The sequence below is a fragment of the Mycetomoellerius zeteki genome, unplaced genomic scaffold, assembly GCF_001594055.1.
Source record: "Mycetomoellerius zeteki isolate Tzet28-1 unplaced genomic scaffold, Tzet1.0 scaffold168, whole genome shotgun sequence".
In the NCBI taxonomy this organism is placed as follows: Eukaryota; Metazoa; Arthropoda; class Insecta; order Hymenoptera; family Formicidae; genus Mycetomoellerius; species Mycetomoellerius zeteki.
This window is the reverse complement of record NW_017256633.1, coordinates 217,022-233,670: the sequence shown is the minus strand read 5'-3', so window position 1 is coordinate 233,670 and position 16,649 is coordinate 217,022. Positions and strand designations below refer to the sequence as shown.

General features: G+C 33.0%; 4 protein-coding genes across 4 annotated transcripts; 2 read left to right on the top strand and 2 right to left on the bottom strand.

Annotated features, from left to right (window-relative positions):
• Positions 1 to 1,406: 1,406 nt before the first annotated feature.
• Cndp2 (Cytosolic non-specific dipeptidase 2) lies at positions 1,407 to 3,517 on the top strand. Its single transcript, XM_018445908.1, has 5 exons — positions 1,407 to 1,565; positions 1,713 to 2,163; positions 2,264 to 2,692; positions 2,783 to 3,256; positions 3,351 to 3,517. Exons 1-5 carry the CDS (start codon positions 1,531 to 1,533, stop codon positions 3,393 to 3,395), a joined length of 1,434 nt encoding a protein of 477 aa, XP_018301410.1. The 5' UTR covers positions 1,407 to 1,530; the 3' UTR covers positions 3,396 to 3,517.
• Positions 3,518 to 3,621: 104 nt separating this feature from the next.
• LOC108721381 (alpha-L-fucosidase-like) lies at positions 3,622 to 5,721 on the bottom strand. The gene is made up of 6 exons (XM_018445909.1): positions 5,299 to 5,721; positions 4,964 to 5,215; positions 4,513 to 4,875; positions 4,168 to 4,386; positions 3,838 to 4,061; positions 3,622 to 3,750 (listed from the first exon to the last, which is right to left on the bottom strand). The coding sequence occupies exons 1-6, from the start codon at positions 5,567 to 5,569 to the stop codon at positions 3,658 to 3,660; spliced, it is 1,422 nt and encodes a 473-aa protein (XP_018301411.1). The 5' UTR covers positions 5,570 to 5,721; the 3' UTR covers positions 3,622 to 3,657.
• An 883-nt stretch (positions 5,722 to 6,604) lies between these two features.
• On the bottom strand, positions 6,605 to 9,522 carry LOC108721388 (alpha-L-fucosidase-like). Its single transcript, XM_018445921.1, has 6 exons — positions 9,124 to 9,522; positions 8,653 to 8,898; positions 8,199 to 8,558; positions 7,153 to 7,371; positions 6,820 to 7,043; positions 6,605 to 6,744 (listed from the first exon to the last, which is right to left on the bottom strand). The coding sequence occupies exons 1-6, from the start codon at positions 9,452 to 9,454 to the stop codon at positions 6,646 to 6,648; spliced, it is 1,479 nt and encodes a 492-aa protein (XP_018301423.1). The 5' UTR covers positions 9,455 to 9,522; the 3' UTR covers positions 6,605 to 6,645.
• Positions 9,523 to 12,061: 2,539 nt separating this feature from the next.
• On the top strand, positions 12,062 to 14,843 carry Uch (Ubiquitin carboxyl-terminal hydrolase). Its single transcript, XM_018445927.1, has 7 exons — positions 12,062 to 12,208; positions 12,284 to 12,295; positions 12,675 to 12,803; positions 13,675 to 13,817; positions 13,896 to 14,037; positions 14,114 to 14,189; positions 14,570 to 14,843. The coding sequence occupies exons 1-7, from the start codon at positions 12,176 to 12,178 to the stop codon at positions 14,713 to 14,715; spliced, it is 681 nt and encodes a 226-aa protein (XP_018301429.1). The 5' UTR covers positions 12,062 to 12,175; the 3' UTR covers positions 14,716 to 14,843.
• Positions 14,844 to 16,649: the final 1,806 nt, after the last annotated feature.

The window sequence follows — 16,649 nt, the reverse complement described above, 5'->3', positions numbered from 1 at the left end:
CTGTCCTTTGACGGAGAAATGCTATAATAACGTATAAGATACGAAAAGCCTAATAACGAAATAATTTGTGACTTGATTAAGAGCGTTTTAAGTTTATTCTTACGTCTACAATCTTAAGATTTCATCCAAAATGAATTGCATTTTAAAATAAATTCTCATACCCCACATATAATCAATGAAATGATTATATAGTATAATGTCTTATTATATTAAGAGAATCAATTTTAAAATGTAATTCATTTTGGATAAAATCTTAAGATTATATAAACAAGATTTTAAGGTTCATCTCAATGAAACTTAAAGACATCCAAATTCTAAAACCTTTTTTATAACGACTACAGACATGATCTAATAATAAATTTTTCATTAAATAGTTTTCAATCCAAGAGCAATAAATTCGTGGTGAAATCAATAGATAGTGTCTATCAGTTTTAACGGAAACGCTGCTATCTCATATTAGGCGCCTATTTCAAAATAAGGGGCTTTCCTCTATAATCGATTAACTATAAATACCAATCTTATAAGATGTGGTATGAGAATTTATTTTAAAATGCACCTTTATACCTTAATCTATTAACTTGAAAAATAAATTGAAGAAACAACACATTATTTCAATAATTATATGAAAATATATTCAAATGTATACTTGTGTTTAGATATATATAGCTAAGTGATACATATACGCATAAAAATATTTAAAAACAACGTACGTTTTATGTAAAATATACTACTAGTAACGATAATTATCAATGTAATTACAATATTACAATGGTTGCATTTTTCATTTTCGAAGCAGAATAACGTACGTTACAATTATTTCACTTTGATGTCTACTTTCTTTTTTATTCTTCTTATACGATTAAACGAAACGTTTTATCTATGAAATATTACATATGGACCAAAATACATTAATATGTACAATACGTCAAACAGAAAGAGTTACACGAGAAAAGTAAAGTTAAAAATATGTATATGGACGTTCTACGCCAATGTGTTCTATATTTCATGGTCACATGACAATAGAGATAATACGTACATGTTTATTTGACATAAATATTGGACAGATAATGCTGAAAAATAATTAACCATAATTTTTGACCGTTTAAAAAAAATTACAACGTAAAATGCAAGATACGCTGCAATATTACGTTTTTATGAGTTTCTGTGTAAAATATTCTGATTGATCACATTCGAATCATGAACGTTTAGATTTCGCTGTGTGCTGATATGTCTTATACATTCGTGTCAGAGAAATGTTATGTGACTTGTGTTATTGTTGATTTTGCAAGAAGTACTTCTAGAGAAAAAAAGAAAGAAAGAGGAAGGAGGAGTGGTGAGAGGGAGGGGAGAAAGAGAGGAGGGAGCGAGAGAGGAAGCGAGAGAAGGAGAGGGAGGATTCCACGATAAGAGCAGCTGTCCTGGACCATTGATGTATCAATTGTGCTTGGTCCTGGTCACGGATATTGTTGGCAGTCGCGTTAGTTCCAGTTTGTATTGTGTCCAAGTCTGCGTTTGAACGGAATTATTACCATGGCGTTACCAACACCGTTGATAGCTTTGTTTAAGTACGTTTCGTTTTATTCTTTAAAATATTTCCAATTTTATAAAAGCAAATGTATCCGAAGAAATTTTTGAGATTCAATGTATATACATGTTTGTGTGTACATTTTATTTATAATTACCGTTTATTTTTCACTCTTTCACACTTATAGATACATAGATGAACAAAAAGAGCAATATATAAATAACTTGAAAGAGGCAGTAGCTATTAAGTCTGTGTCAGCATGGCCGGACCACAGAGACGAAGTGATTAGAATGATGAAATGGACAGAAGCGAGATTGGAGGCTCTTGGAGCAACTACAGAATTGGTTGATGTAGGAAAACAGACTCTTCCTGATGGCAGTGAAATCCCACTTCCTCCTGTGTTACTTGGAAGTCTTGGCTCAGATCCGAAGAAAAAAACCGTACTTTTATATGGACATTTGGATGTACAGCCCGCGTTAATGAAGGATGGCTGGGATACTGAGCCGTTTACTCTTACCGAAAAGGATGGAAAACTCTATGGTCGAGGCAGTACAGATGACAAAGGACCAGTTCTTTGTTGGATACATGCATTGCAAGCTTATAAAACAACTGGAATCAAGATTCCTGTCAATCTCAAGGTATTTTCTCACGAAATTAAGAATACTTAACTTGGTATTGTCGATCAATATTTATTGTATAATACATTCATCTTAACTTACCTTTGGAATTTTTGCATAGTTTGTCTTTGAAGGAATGGAAGAAAGTGGCAGTGAAGGTTTGGATGAACTTCTTTGGGAAAAGAAAGATAGCTTTTTAAAGAACATAGATTATATCTGCATATCCGACAATTATTGGCTGGGCACCAAAAAACCATGTGTCACTTATGGTCTACGAGGTATCTGCTATTACCTAATAGAAGTCACTTGCGCTACGAAGGACTTGCATAGCGGTACCTTTGGTGGATGTGTATACGAAGCTATGGCAGATTTGATTTACTTAATGAATACTCTGGTCGATGTTAAAGGTCATATCTTGATAGATGACATTTATGATAATGTCGCAGAATTGACAAAAGCTGAATTAGACAGTTATAAGGATATAGATTTTGATGTACATGAATTTAGGGAAACAGTTGGAACTAAACAACTAGCGCACAAGGAAGATAAAGTATGTGCATATATATAGTTTCTCTTTTCTACTATAAAAATTCTGAAATCAACATTAAATATATGTCTCTATTTATGTCAATTTTTACAGACTTTACTTTTAATGCATCGTTGGAGGCAACCTAGTTTGTCTATTCATGGAATAGAGGGTGCTTTCAGTGAAACAGGAGCGAAAACAGTAATTCCGAGTAAAGTTACTGGCAAATTTTCGATTAGAATAGTACCTGACATGACTCCAGATGAGACGAGTGACAAGGTGTTCAAGTATATAAATAAGAAATGGCAAGAGAGAGATAGTCCAAATATTATGAACGTGAGCCTGTTCCACGGTGGCAAACCGTGGTCCGAGAATCCCGATCATCCGAATTACGTAGCTGGTCGAAAAGCTACTCAACATGTTTACAATGTAGAACCTGATCTCTCTCGCGAAGGTGGATCGATACCAGTTACTTTGACCTTCCAGGAAGTTACTGGTAAAAATGTATTGCTTTTACCAGTCGGTCAAGGTGATGATGGTGCACATTCTCAAAATGAAAAACTAAATGTACATAACTACATCCAAGGGGTAAGTATAACTATTGAAATTAGCAGTCGTCTAAACATTTACTGACTTCATTATAATAAATATATTAAATAATTTATTTTCTCATTGTTTCCAGACGAAACTCCTTGCAGCTTATCTATACGAAGTAGCTCAGGTGTAATATTTTGCTGTTGGCAATTGCTTATCTTGAGTTTAAGGTGCTTGGAATTTTTTTTATCACTAATTTACTTTAAAGCGTTATACAACTTTAGTTAAGATATATACAAAATTTTGCATTTACAAATTTTGCATTTTACAATATTGTATATGCCTTTTTTAAAAACTTTACAAAAATTCTATAAAAATGTTTTCTAAGATTCGTACAGATTTCTAAAAATAATGTACAATATAAAATATATTCTTAGTAAATAATATGTAACATTTTAAAGAGCTCCAATCCTTAGTACCCAAGCTGGTTCACCTTTGTGTGCGTTAAATGGTAAACTTATTACTAGCTTATTATCGGATTGTTTCCACTGGAATGAATATTCAAAGTTATTGTCGTTTACTATTTACTATCATTTTCATAACATATACTTAAATAAAAGTAGCAACACACTTACGGGAATTATTGATGAATAACCAAGTAGATATATCTGAGAACTCTTCGAAAGTTTGAGCGAGCCTAACAATAAGATATTATTATCTGGCCATTCTAAAATTGAGGCATACAACTGTTTTTCATTTTTGCCTAATGTGTACCAGACACTTCCTGTTAAGGTATCATTTTGTACTGTCCAAGGCTTAGTATTATAAATAGCTTCGCCATTAACTGCTAGCCAGGCACCTGAAACGATAAATTTACTTGTGTATCATTGAGATTATTAAAAAATTGATATCTGAATTAACTAAGATACTAATAAAAAAAATGATAAGATATAAAAGACGTATACCCATTCCTCGTAATCTTTCTTCAAATATTGGTGTAATGATGCCATCTTTTGTTGGTCCAACGTTCATCAGTAAATTTCCACCGCAGCTTACAGTAATTACTAACTCCTTCACTAATCCCGCTAATGTATAATATTCGGATAAAACAGCGTTTCTGCGGTATCCCCAGGATTTTTTATCAATAGTCATGCAGTTTTCCCACTTGTGTGGGAGAAGTACGCCTAACAAGTAAAATTTTATTAATTATAAAGCCACCTATGTATATAATACATATCTTCATTTAATAATACTATTCTACGCATAATTTATATTGTTATATTATAATTTTTAACCATTTTGCTATTTACCAGGATTAAAACGATCTGTACATGTAAAGAAATCACCATGATGGCATGGTATATTACTACCCCATCTATCATTCACCACAACTGTATCTTTTACAGGACTTTCATTGTATAACCATGCCAGAAATTCCTTTGATTTCCAATAAGAATCCGATGCTTCCCAATCTCCATCTGACCAAATTACTTCTGGCTTGTATGTTTCTACCAACTCGTACAATTCTGGTATTATTTTATGAGTCACGAAGCTATCTGTTGTAAAATTGTTTTGTTTATCTGTTACATAAAGGGGATTATACCATTCATACAAAGAATGGTATAAGCCAAACTTTATATCTGTATTGTTACGAATAGCTTCTGCTAGTTCACCTATTTTATAGAAAAAGAGGTACGTATGAGAATTTTCATACTTAATCTTAATTGCGAAATCTTATTGTTAGATATATATCTTTATTACCAACAAGGTCCTTCTGAGGCCCCACATCCATAGAATTCCAGCTGAATGTGTACTTCGATGGCCACAATGTATATCCTTCATGATGTTTGCTTGTCAGTACAACATACTTTGCACCTGATGCCTTGAATAACTCAGCCCATTCAGAAGCATTGAAGAACTCGGCAGTAAAATCACGTGCAAAGTCTTGATAGGTAAAGTTTGGAGGATATCTTTCTTTCATAAAGTCAGAATATTTTGTAGTGTCAATTTCCTCTGTAACATCACACAAATATATAACATTAAATATAGGTACTATGTACACACGTGACATTTATGAATATAAAAAGGATAACAACCTTTCCAATTATTCCAAAACCATTCAGAGCCAAAACTAGGCACACTGAATACACCCCAGTGAATAAAGATTCCAAATTTTGCAACATCATACCAAGCTGGTAATGGTCGTCTATCAAGACTGGGCCAAGTTGGAACATATTTGCGCGCTTTTGATAAAGTTGACACAAAATTTTCCTCTTCATTCGTTCTCACATTCACGGTATAATGCGCCTTTACTGACACGCAAAGAATTAACACAATGCATAAAATTATGTGTACAAATAACATCATTCTGATCGGGCGAGGCTTGGCATAAATGAAAGCAACAGACGTCGATCAGGTTTTTTATTCTTATCAGTTGTATTAAATCTCGACGAAGATTCTATTTCTATTTGCTGTCTCGTATCGTATTTCGAGATTAGATCGTTAGTGTGAATTTTTCCATAGAAAACATTTTATATTTATGTTAGAAACGATCCATTCAAGTCCTTGTTAAAATTTCGAGTTACATTTTTAACATACTCGAGTATTATCTAATGTGATTATGTTATTTAAATATTTTATGTTAAATTGATATTTAATATTTTTCAGCATGAAAATAACACAACTTATGAATAAGTAAACAAACATAAAAATAATGTATTCTAAAACGTAAATTCTAACATAAATGAATAAAATATACGTTAATTTAATATATCATAAATATAAATTTTACTGAAAAAATGTAAATATTATCTGTTTTTAACTTTGAGTATTAACTACAATTATGTTCGCATTTTGTTCTCATTATCATGATTAAAAAATATAAAACTAAAGTATCATTCGAGATACAATTTATGTTATTAGAGAGAAGGAATTAGGGACACAGTGAAGGGAATAAATGTAAATATAAGAAATTGCTTAAAAGCGAAAAATGATACACTAAGATTTCTATAAAATTTTCTTCTTTTATAGGAATATCAGTATTTTATTTGTTTCAATTTTATAGAACGATCATTATGTTAATGGCTAGTTTGACGCGTACAGCACATATATTATGACTCACTACCAATTGTATGGCTATCACTATGACCAATCGCGTAGCACAAATATTTCAAGAGATCGCACAATTCGAGAACGAGAGTCATCTCGATTTATGCTTTTCATGAAAATAAGATCGCATGAATTTAAAATAAAAAGAAAGAGAGAAGAGTTTGCTATGTAGACATTTGGACAATATCTTATATTGATATCTATCTATTCTATAAAATAAAATCTAATTTTAATACATGTATTTTATATACATATATATATATTATATATTACATACATACATTACTGTGTGTGACAATCTATATTTTATATATAAAATAAAACTCTAATTAGATTTAATCAATATTTTTCTTAATCCTTAATACCCAAGCTGGCTCACCTCTATGTGCGTTAATTGGTAAATTTATTTCTAGCTTATTATCGGATTGTTTCCACTGAAATGTGAATATTCAAAATTATTTTATTATCACTTTCATAACATATACATGTATAAAAGTAGTCACACTTACGGGAATTATTGATGAATAACCAAGTAGATATATCTGAGAACTCTTCGAAAGTTTGAGCGAGCCTAACAATAAGATATTATTATCTGGCCATTCTAAAATTGAGGCATACAACTGTTTTTCATTTTTGCCTAATGTGTACCAGACACTTCCTGTTAAGGTATCATTTTGTACTGTCCAAGGCTTAGTATTATAAATAGCTTCGCCATTAACTGCTAGCCAGGCACCTGAAACGATAAATTTACTTGTATATCATTGAGATTATTAAAAAATTGATATCTGAATTAAAATCATGATACTAATAAAAAAACATGATAAGATATAAAAGACGTATACCCATTCCTCGTAATCTTTCTTCAAATATTGGTGTAATGATGCCATCTTTTGTTGGTCCAACGTTCATTAGTAAATTTCCACCGCAGCTTACAGTAATTACTAACTCCTTCACTAATCCCGCTAATGTATAATATTCGGATAAAACAGCGTTTCTGCGGTATCCCCAGGATTTTTTATCAATAGTCATGCAGTTTTCCCACTTGTGTGGGAGAAGTACACCTAGAAAACAAAGTTTTGTTAATAGCAATTTAATCAGTTATTGATATATATTAATTCCTATTAATTTGATAATTATAATTATACTTACCCAGGAAAAAATGAAGATTTCATTATATACGTGTGGATCAAATTAGGTCAAATAAGATCAAATTGTATCTGATGAGATTTAGTTTTTAGATATAATCAGATCTTCAGAAATCTAGCTTGGGGCTTCACATGATTGATGTTATATCCATTAAGATTTAAATAGATAATCTGCGATATAAATAAAATGTTTTATTGAATATAAAGAAAGCATATTGTAGATCTATGAGAATATATTGATATATATGAATATTTAACTTTATACAATGAAACAATGTAATAGATATTAGACCTACAGAGATATAATAATATTAAAGAAGATATATATATGTACAGGCATGTAATCTGATAAAAATTGGCGTACATATCTACAGAGATCTACAGAGATATAATAATATAGATCAAAATAGATCTACAATCTTGGCCAAAGGTATAAGGCAGTAAGGCACAATTGCAATTTTGTCGCATTTTTAAAGTTAAGTATCTTGACGAAAAAAAATCTCAGAGGTTTTCAACCACGCATTTTAAAGCTTAAAAATATATTATATCTAATGAGATAAATGTTTATGTATTAAGATATAAATAGATCAAAGTATCTACATCGATCTACTTTGATCAGGTCAAAATGAAGATCTCTTAAGATCTCTTTTTAGATCTAATGAGATCTACATATATATAGTGAAATTTTCTTCATTTTTTCCCGGGTAATTATAGAAAAGAGGAAGAATATGATAATAAATTACCAGGATTAAAACGATCAGCACATGTATAGAAACCACCATGGTGGCATGCTGTATTAATGCCCCATCTATCATTCACCACTACTGTATCTCTCACAGGACTTTCATTGTATAGCCAGGCTAAAAATTCCTTTGATTTCCAATAAGAATCTGTTGTTTCTCCTTCTCCATCTGACCAAACTATATCTGGCTTGTATGTTTCTATTAACTCATGTAATTCTGGTATTACCTTCTGAGTTACAAATTTATCTGTTGTAAAATTGTTACTTTTGTCTGCTATGTAGAGAGGATTATACCATTCAAACAAGGAATGATACAAGCCAAACTTTATGTCTGTCTTATGAATAGCTTCTGCCAGTTCACCTATTTCATAGAAAAAAAAAGGAATATTTACAAGAATCATTATATTTATTGCAAAATCTTATTATTAAGTATATAATATCTTTATCTTTATTACCAACGAGATCCTTTTGAGGCCCTACATCCATAGAGTTCCAACTGTATGAATACTTTGACGGCCACAGTGTATATCCTTCATGATGTTTGCTTGTCAATACAATATACTTTGCACCTGATGCTTGGAATAACTCTGTCCAGTCGGAAGCATTAAAGAATTCAGCAGTGAAATCTCGTGCAAAGTCTTGATAGGTGAAATTTGGAGGATATCTTTGTTTCATAAAGTCGATTACAGTCTTCAATCCTCCTGCAATATTATTTATAATTATAAGATATCACATTAATCTTCATATTTTTTTATTATAGAAATAGAGTATATGGGTGCAAAAGACACAGATAACATGGTGTAACGTAGTGAATTATAGTTTCTGTCGTTTGTCTTTGTTGTTTGTCAATGTTAAACAAAGATAAAATGATCACCGTGTTATAACACTGTGTCTCTTGCTGGAAACCACCATATCGTATATTCAACCTTTCCAATAACTCCAAAACCATTCAGATTTAAAACTGGGTACACTGAATACACCCCAGTGAATAAAGATTCCAAACTTTGCCTCATCGTACCAGGATGGTAGCGGTCGACTGTCTAGACTAGACCACGTTGGAACATACTTTGCTTTTGTTGAAAATGGTACAAAATCCTCATCTGTTTTCGTTATCACATTAATATACGCCTCTGACAATGATGCACAGAAGATCAAAACGACGTACGAAATATGTACAAGCAGCATCATGTTAGGAAACTTGTAATGAAAGCTAACAATGATATTGTTGGACGACCCTTTTATTTCTATCGACTGCATTAAACATCATCGACATTTCTATTGCTATATATTGTTTTGTATATTTTGAGATTAGATTAGATCGAATCTCTAATTGGTATTTTTTAAGACAAAGGTTACATTATTATTGATCGATGCATATAGTACATAATTTACACATCAAGTATAATTTAACGTTTATTGATCGGAGTTATTACGTTATAATTCCACAAAAATAAAAGCACTAGAACATTCTATAAATGATATTTAATTTAAATTAAAAATAATGTATACAAAAATTTGTATTATAAGATAATTAATTTAATTAATCTTTATTAATTAAGATGGATTAGATATTATTATTGTAACAGAAATCTATAAAAATCTCAAAAAATAGTATGTATTTAGAAAATTGACAATTATAGATTTATAAACTTTATTAATATGCATAATTATAAATGCTGGATTAACAATTATTTCGTGGTTACAATATTAATTCAGTGTAAATGTTATTATCTCCTATTATTGGAGTACACATATTATCTGTGACCAATACATCATTATGTTTATATCTTAGTTCCACTTTGATCTCACAGCTAGAGATTATTTATAAGTATAATTATATCATTCGAGATGCGATTTATAAAGCAGATTGTAAATATAAGAAGTTGCTCGTGCAGTTGTTTGTGCAAAAAGCTATAAGATATATATGTAGGTATATTACGCCCCGACATTTTTTACATATTTTACATATGCTTCTACTAGTATTCAGCATCTCGTTTTTTATAGCTCTAGTCTCTACAAAATATTCGCTAATTTGATGCTCCGAAAAGAAATCTTGTCATTCCTCAGCTGGGTCTTATCGAAAAATATCGCATACGAAACATTATACTAGGGAAATCTATAATAATGTGACGTATACTATATATAGTATTTTCATATGCTATATTTTTCGAGAATAGAACATGGTTTTTGGTTCCTTTGATTCTTAGGGCCACTTCGACCAATCCCGATAAACTTTAACAACGGTTAGTCCACTGGAATTGGCCAATCTGTCGTTTCTTGTCGAAATATCGATCAAAGTTATTATGCTTATTTGTTTTTGTGCAAAACAATCTGAGTCACTGGCTGCGTTCAGCAGACTCAACAGTTTTGCAACCGTTTTATGATTGTCTGCTGAGATAGGACCATTCTTCTAGATCTAAAAGTATGATCCAATTAGCGCGAAGGAAATTTCCAACAGTTGCAAAACAAACGTTCTGCTGAACGCAGCCATTGGTCGCGTTCAGCAGACTCAACTGCTGTGGAGCGGATCCGTGAGCGCTCACTGCTATTGGTGTATTCTTTTAGATCATCCAATAGCAGCGACAGCTCATTGATCCGCTCCGCAACAGTTGAGTCTGCTGATCGCGACCATTGTGCCGCCGAAGTCTACGCAATTGTGAACGATCTCGCGCGCCTGCACGAATGGACAACCCGTCATACTGACCTGTATGTTGGTGCAACACCCTGTACACAACTATGTCGTCCAGGTAGACTTCACGTTTGCGACGCTGCGATGCGATCAATGTAGAACCAGCTTTAGAAAATAATAGTCGCGTTCAGCTGGTTCTACATTAGTCGCATCGTAGCGTCACAAGCGTGTCGCAAGTGTTGCGGTTCAATCAGAGTCGAGCTAGCTTGTCGTTGATTGGACCGCAACGCTTGCGACACGCTTGCGACGCTGCGATGCGACTAATGGCTACGTTTACACCATGCATTTAGACCGCGGCGAATACAATAGATGTCCTTGTTTAGCCTGTAGATTAGACACCTATCGTATAGGTCGCGGACTAAAGCTGCGGTCCGTTTGACGCTATAAACGCTTCGAAGCGTTTGAGCGACCAATCAGAACGAAGAATTTTACGAATTGACTAATCAAAGAATGCTTCGAAGCGTTTGTAGTGTCAAATGGACCGCAGCCTAAGCGTACAGTGTAAACGTAGCCAATGGCTGCGTTCAGCAGAACGTTTGTTTTGCAACTGTTGGAAGTTTCCTTCGCGCTGATTGGATCATACTTTTAAATCTAGAAGAATGGTCCTATCTCAGCAGACAATCATAAAACGGTTGCAAAACTGTTGAGTCTGCTGAACGCAGCCAATGTAGAACCAGCTTTAAGTAGCTCAACTGTTGCGGAGCGTAAAGGAACCTACAGCCAGAGCGGCGTAGCGGTGAGCGGCGAGCGGTAGCCCAATGAGAGCCACGCTTTTGCGTGACATCATTAGTGAAGCATGGCTCTCATTGGGCTACCGCTCACCGCTACGCCGCTCTGGTCTGTAGGCTCCTTATCCGTGAATGCTCGCTGATATTGGATGATCTAGAAGAATACACCAATAGCAGCGAGCACTCATGGATCCGCCCGGAACAATTGAGTCTGCTGAACGCGATCATTGCATACAAAAATATGTCACGTATATTATAATTTCATATATTTTTGTATGCGACATTTTTCAAGAATACAGCTCCTAGTGGTGTCGTTGCCCGCATTCTAAAGTATTTCACGCGCGTCCAATTGCAAGTAAAATCGCGCAATTTGAAAACGAAACGTAGCGTGATTTGCCGTTTTACACTTTCATGGAAATAGGACTGCAAGAATTTGAATTGGCTGTGTGAAGTGTGAACAAGGACGTGAAACGTGAGAAGATCAACTCGTTGAAGGATAAACCGGATTTACCGGCGTTCTGGAACGAAATTTCTTGTGGGAGATATCACGAAATATTCAACATGGCTTGGGTGCCCTTGGAGTCGAATCCAGAGGTAAGTGAGCCTTCTGTCGAATTGCGATTCGTTGTTATTCGTATAGCAATTAAATAAGCGTATTTTCTGTTTTAGGTTATGACGAAGGTAAGCAATTGCAACGTTCAGTCAGTTAATTTCCTTGATTGTGACCTGAACACGATACTTCGTCGATCAATAGTACACTTTTGGTGAAAAAACAGGGGAAACAGTCTTTCAGATTTCTCCGGCATAATCTTTAAAGCTTATTCTACAATGTGCTCTTTGTTTCCTGTTTCTTTCTTTTTACCTTTTGCTTTTTTCCTCTTTTTATGATCGTTTTATTAATAATTATATTTCTTGTTACGTATTTTCTGTTTCTTTGTTAATGTTTATCTCGAACAACAGAAAACAAAAAACAGCAAAAAACAAGAAACAGGAAACAAAAAGCACATTGTAGAATATCTTTAATGTACAAAAATTCAATGTATGATTTTTGTTTTTATAGTTCCTCCACAAGTTGGGTGTTCCAAAAAAGTGGTCAATCTTAGATGTATACGGCTTAGAGTCGGAATTGTTGGCGATCATCCCTAGGCCTGTCCTTGCCGTCATTTTGCTTTATCCTATTTCTTCAAAGGTATATACATGGCGTATAACAATACGCTGGAACCTCATAAGGGTGCGTCCAGACTATCGAGCCGCGAGCTAAGCCGCTAGCTGAGCCTACGTCCACATTCAAAGCTTTGATGTGAACCTATATTCATTTCGATAATATGGATGTAGGCTCGGCTCGCGGCTCGGCTCACAGCTCGATAGTCTGGACGCACCTTAATAACATGCACTTTGAACATAATAACGAAGTTATTCTCACTTTTAAACAATGAGATTCAAGGCAAGTTTAATATTATCAGTCTGTTTTTGATGACTGATCTGATATATACTTTTGGAACTTAAAGTGAGATAGATATATGTTTGATATTTGGAAAAAGCAAAAAAGAAAGTTACATGCTTGTATTCACAGTCAGGCCTTATATTTAAGGCTTCTTTAAATTTATCTTCAGATGCTCTACGAATTATTTTATTGGCTACAGAGATTTAAAGATGGAGGAAGCCTTAAATTTAAGCTGATTATGAATACAAACACTAGTGCAATCTAGTGAAAAAATAAAAAACAGATCTTATATAAAACTGTATTCAGGATTCTATTTGGAGCTGTGTAGGCTGCAATTCTATCACTATTTCCCTTTTTCCACTTATAACATGTGTTTAGTGCATATGAAAGGGTTTTATTTTACTGTATACTTCATAATTTGTTAAAAGTTCAGTACCTTATCACATTTGATTTGCATGGTACTTTGACTTTGAGTAGAAAACCATTAGGCAAAAAAAAGAGGATTTTGTGTGTTAATTCGAGGTTTGCTATTTATGAGGCTCCAATGTATAATGAAACATTTTGAGATTTGACTGATGCATTTTTACATGCAAGGTTTGTTCTATTATCTCCTTAGATTGAAAAGACTAAAGAAGAGCAAGCAGAAGCTAAGGATAGCAAGAATGATGCTGCAGAATCTGTTTACCATATAAAGCAATCTATTTCTAATGCATGTGGAACAATTGCATTACTTCACAGCGTGGCGAATAATTTGGATGTGTGAGCATCTATGATCATACATAATCCAATCTATTACATTGATAAACAGTAAAAATAATATCCTTTGTTTCGTTACAGAATACAGTTGGAAGATGGCTTTTTCAAAAAATTCTTAGAGGAAACCAAAGGACTTTCGTACATTGAACGTGGCGAACGTTTAGAAAAATCGCAAGACATCATTGATACTCATATGGAATCTGCCCAGGAAGGACAGACCGAGGTATTTTCTATTTCATAGCTGAAAACGGCGCGATTATCTTTTAAATCATAAATTGCAGGTATATTTCTTATTTTAGGCACCAGCTGAAGATGTGGAGGTGTACCATCACTTTGTCGCGTTTGTCCATAAGGACGGTTCCTTGTACGAGCTGGGTATGTATTCGATCTACATCGACTTTAAAACACGGTTAAATTAATAGCGAATTTAGTCACTTGCATTATTAGATTAGTGCATATCTATTAAAGCTGCTATACATGAAATTAACATTAAATAACATTAAATAAAAATGTAAAAATATATAAGTATTTTCAAGATTAAATTTTGTTTTATTTAAATGATATTGTTACATTATTTAACAGAATATACATATATTATTTTATTATTCATGTATTGTTTCATTATTTCAAAGTTAATTATATTATGCCACTGCATTTAGATACTTTATATAAAACAGCATACTTTTAATGCATACTAATTTAATGTACGAATGATCGAGTTTATAACATATACTAAAAATCATTTGTTTTCCCAGACGGTCGAAAATCTGCCCCTATCAGTCACGGTTCAACTACACCGGAAACACTCCTCGACGATGCCGCTCGCGTGTGCAAGGAATACATGGAACATGATCCTAATGAAGTGCGTTTTACAGTGGTCGCACTCGCTGCCAACGAGTGAATGGTGCCTCATCCTCAAGTGCATTCGCCTTTAAGCTAATTTAAACCCAAATAATTTATCTTATATGTTACATAATGTTACATATATTATATTTTACTTCAGCAACGCATTTATTTTGTCAATTTTCTTAATTGCCAGCTTTTTTAACTGTGTAACTATGTATGTTAATGAAAAAATTTATATACGCAGTTGTATATAGCACTGTTTCCTTTTTATTGCAATAAACTTTCTACAGCACACTGGCTTTCTATGTTACATGCATACAGTTACATGCATTGAGTTTGTGTCAGGTTTAATATTGAAAGTGATGTTGAATGTAGATATTTTTGACTGTCAAAAAGACGATAAAAAGATGTGATGCGAGATGCTACAGAAGAAGCATTTAAAACAAATTCCAGATACTGCGCGTCGGTCAAGGTCTCTAAGCTTTACGCAACAAGGCGGACGATTGCCAGAGCAAGTTTTGGTTTGCAAGTCGGAGTTGATGATAAATTAGGACCGATACATTCTCACGTTTGGCACAGACTTAACGCATTGATTTGGTGACGTTCGCTTTTAATCATCAACGTTATATATCTCGCGCCCGTTTTCATTTTCATTAAAAGTGTCGACTATTGATATTTTTTATGATTCTTAATGCTCTTGTAATTATGCATTACATCGGAATGAGATAAATATTAATGTTACTATAAGAGATAATAGCGAAGCTTTTTGGAAATTGATCAATTGTCGCAGAAATGATATGGGACATTTTTTTAAAATTGAATTACATTACATAGCTTTGTATCTTAATTTTATTCGAAAATTCATGATTCGGAAAATTCATGTACTAATTATAAAAATAATCATCTTTACAGATTATTTGATTAAAATATTTTATAAATAAAAAATTTGTCTATTAAAACAGGTAGTCTAGCGATTGAGGAAAACATTTTAATAAATAAATGAGAACTCGGTATATTTTATTTAAATTTTATATTTTGTTAGAATATAAACTGATTTTTAAAAGATTTTTTTTTATTTCTAAGAACATTTATGAGCACTTATCATACGTAGAGGCTTTGTTTTATTTGATATTTAATTCGTACATTATCAGAAATTGTGAAATGGATCGGTCACTGACCAGCCTCCAAAAGCGTCTGCTATTTTGGATACCTCTTCCACGTATCTTGGCACTGATTCTCTAAATAGTGTGTGCAAAATATAAAATAAATTTATCTTCCCCCCAGTAATGCGATCTGCCTATATTATATAACACTGCTTCGTTTCAAATCGCGATTTAGGAACTTCCTATGAACTGCAATTTTAATTGTAAAACATAAAAGCTTAAGACAATGGCAGGATGTCGTTAGTATGGATTTTGAATCATTTGTTTACTTTATGCATTATTTTATAGTATTTACAAACTGTGCGGAATTTAATCGAAAAATAGACATAGAAAACTATTTTTTTCTTTCAAATAAGCGCGTGGAATTTTTTCATAGGCAAAGCCAATGTTATCTCGAGATTAATGACTTAAAACGCACGGTGATTTTTTTGAAGTTTGTTTGTAGTAAGTATATTCTTATAGTTATCAAAGACTTCTCGATGTGCTGCGTCATCTTAATGGAAAATTTTACACTCTCTTGTAGTTTGCCGCGAGGACTGGACCGGTTAGTATCAATTATCTTGGACCGGTCACATTCTAATTAATATGTGATAAATAGCTGAATCATAAATAAATAGACGAATTATACATAACTTTTACGCTGTTACCATAGCAGTAATATCGCTATCTCGTACAGATTTCTTAAAGTTCGAGAAAGATATGATCAATAAACGTAATTGAATAGCACAAAATTCCATTACGTCACAATCTAATCAGTATATTTGTCTTCAAAATTATCATATTCGACATAATCACGCTAATTTGTTTAGCGATCTTTATTTCTTAT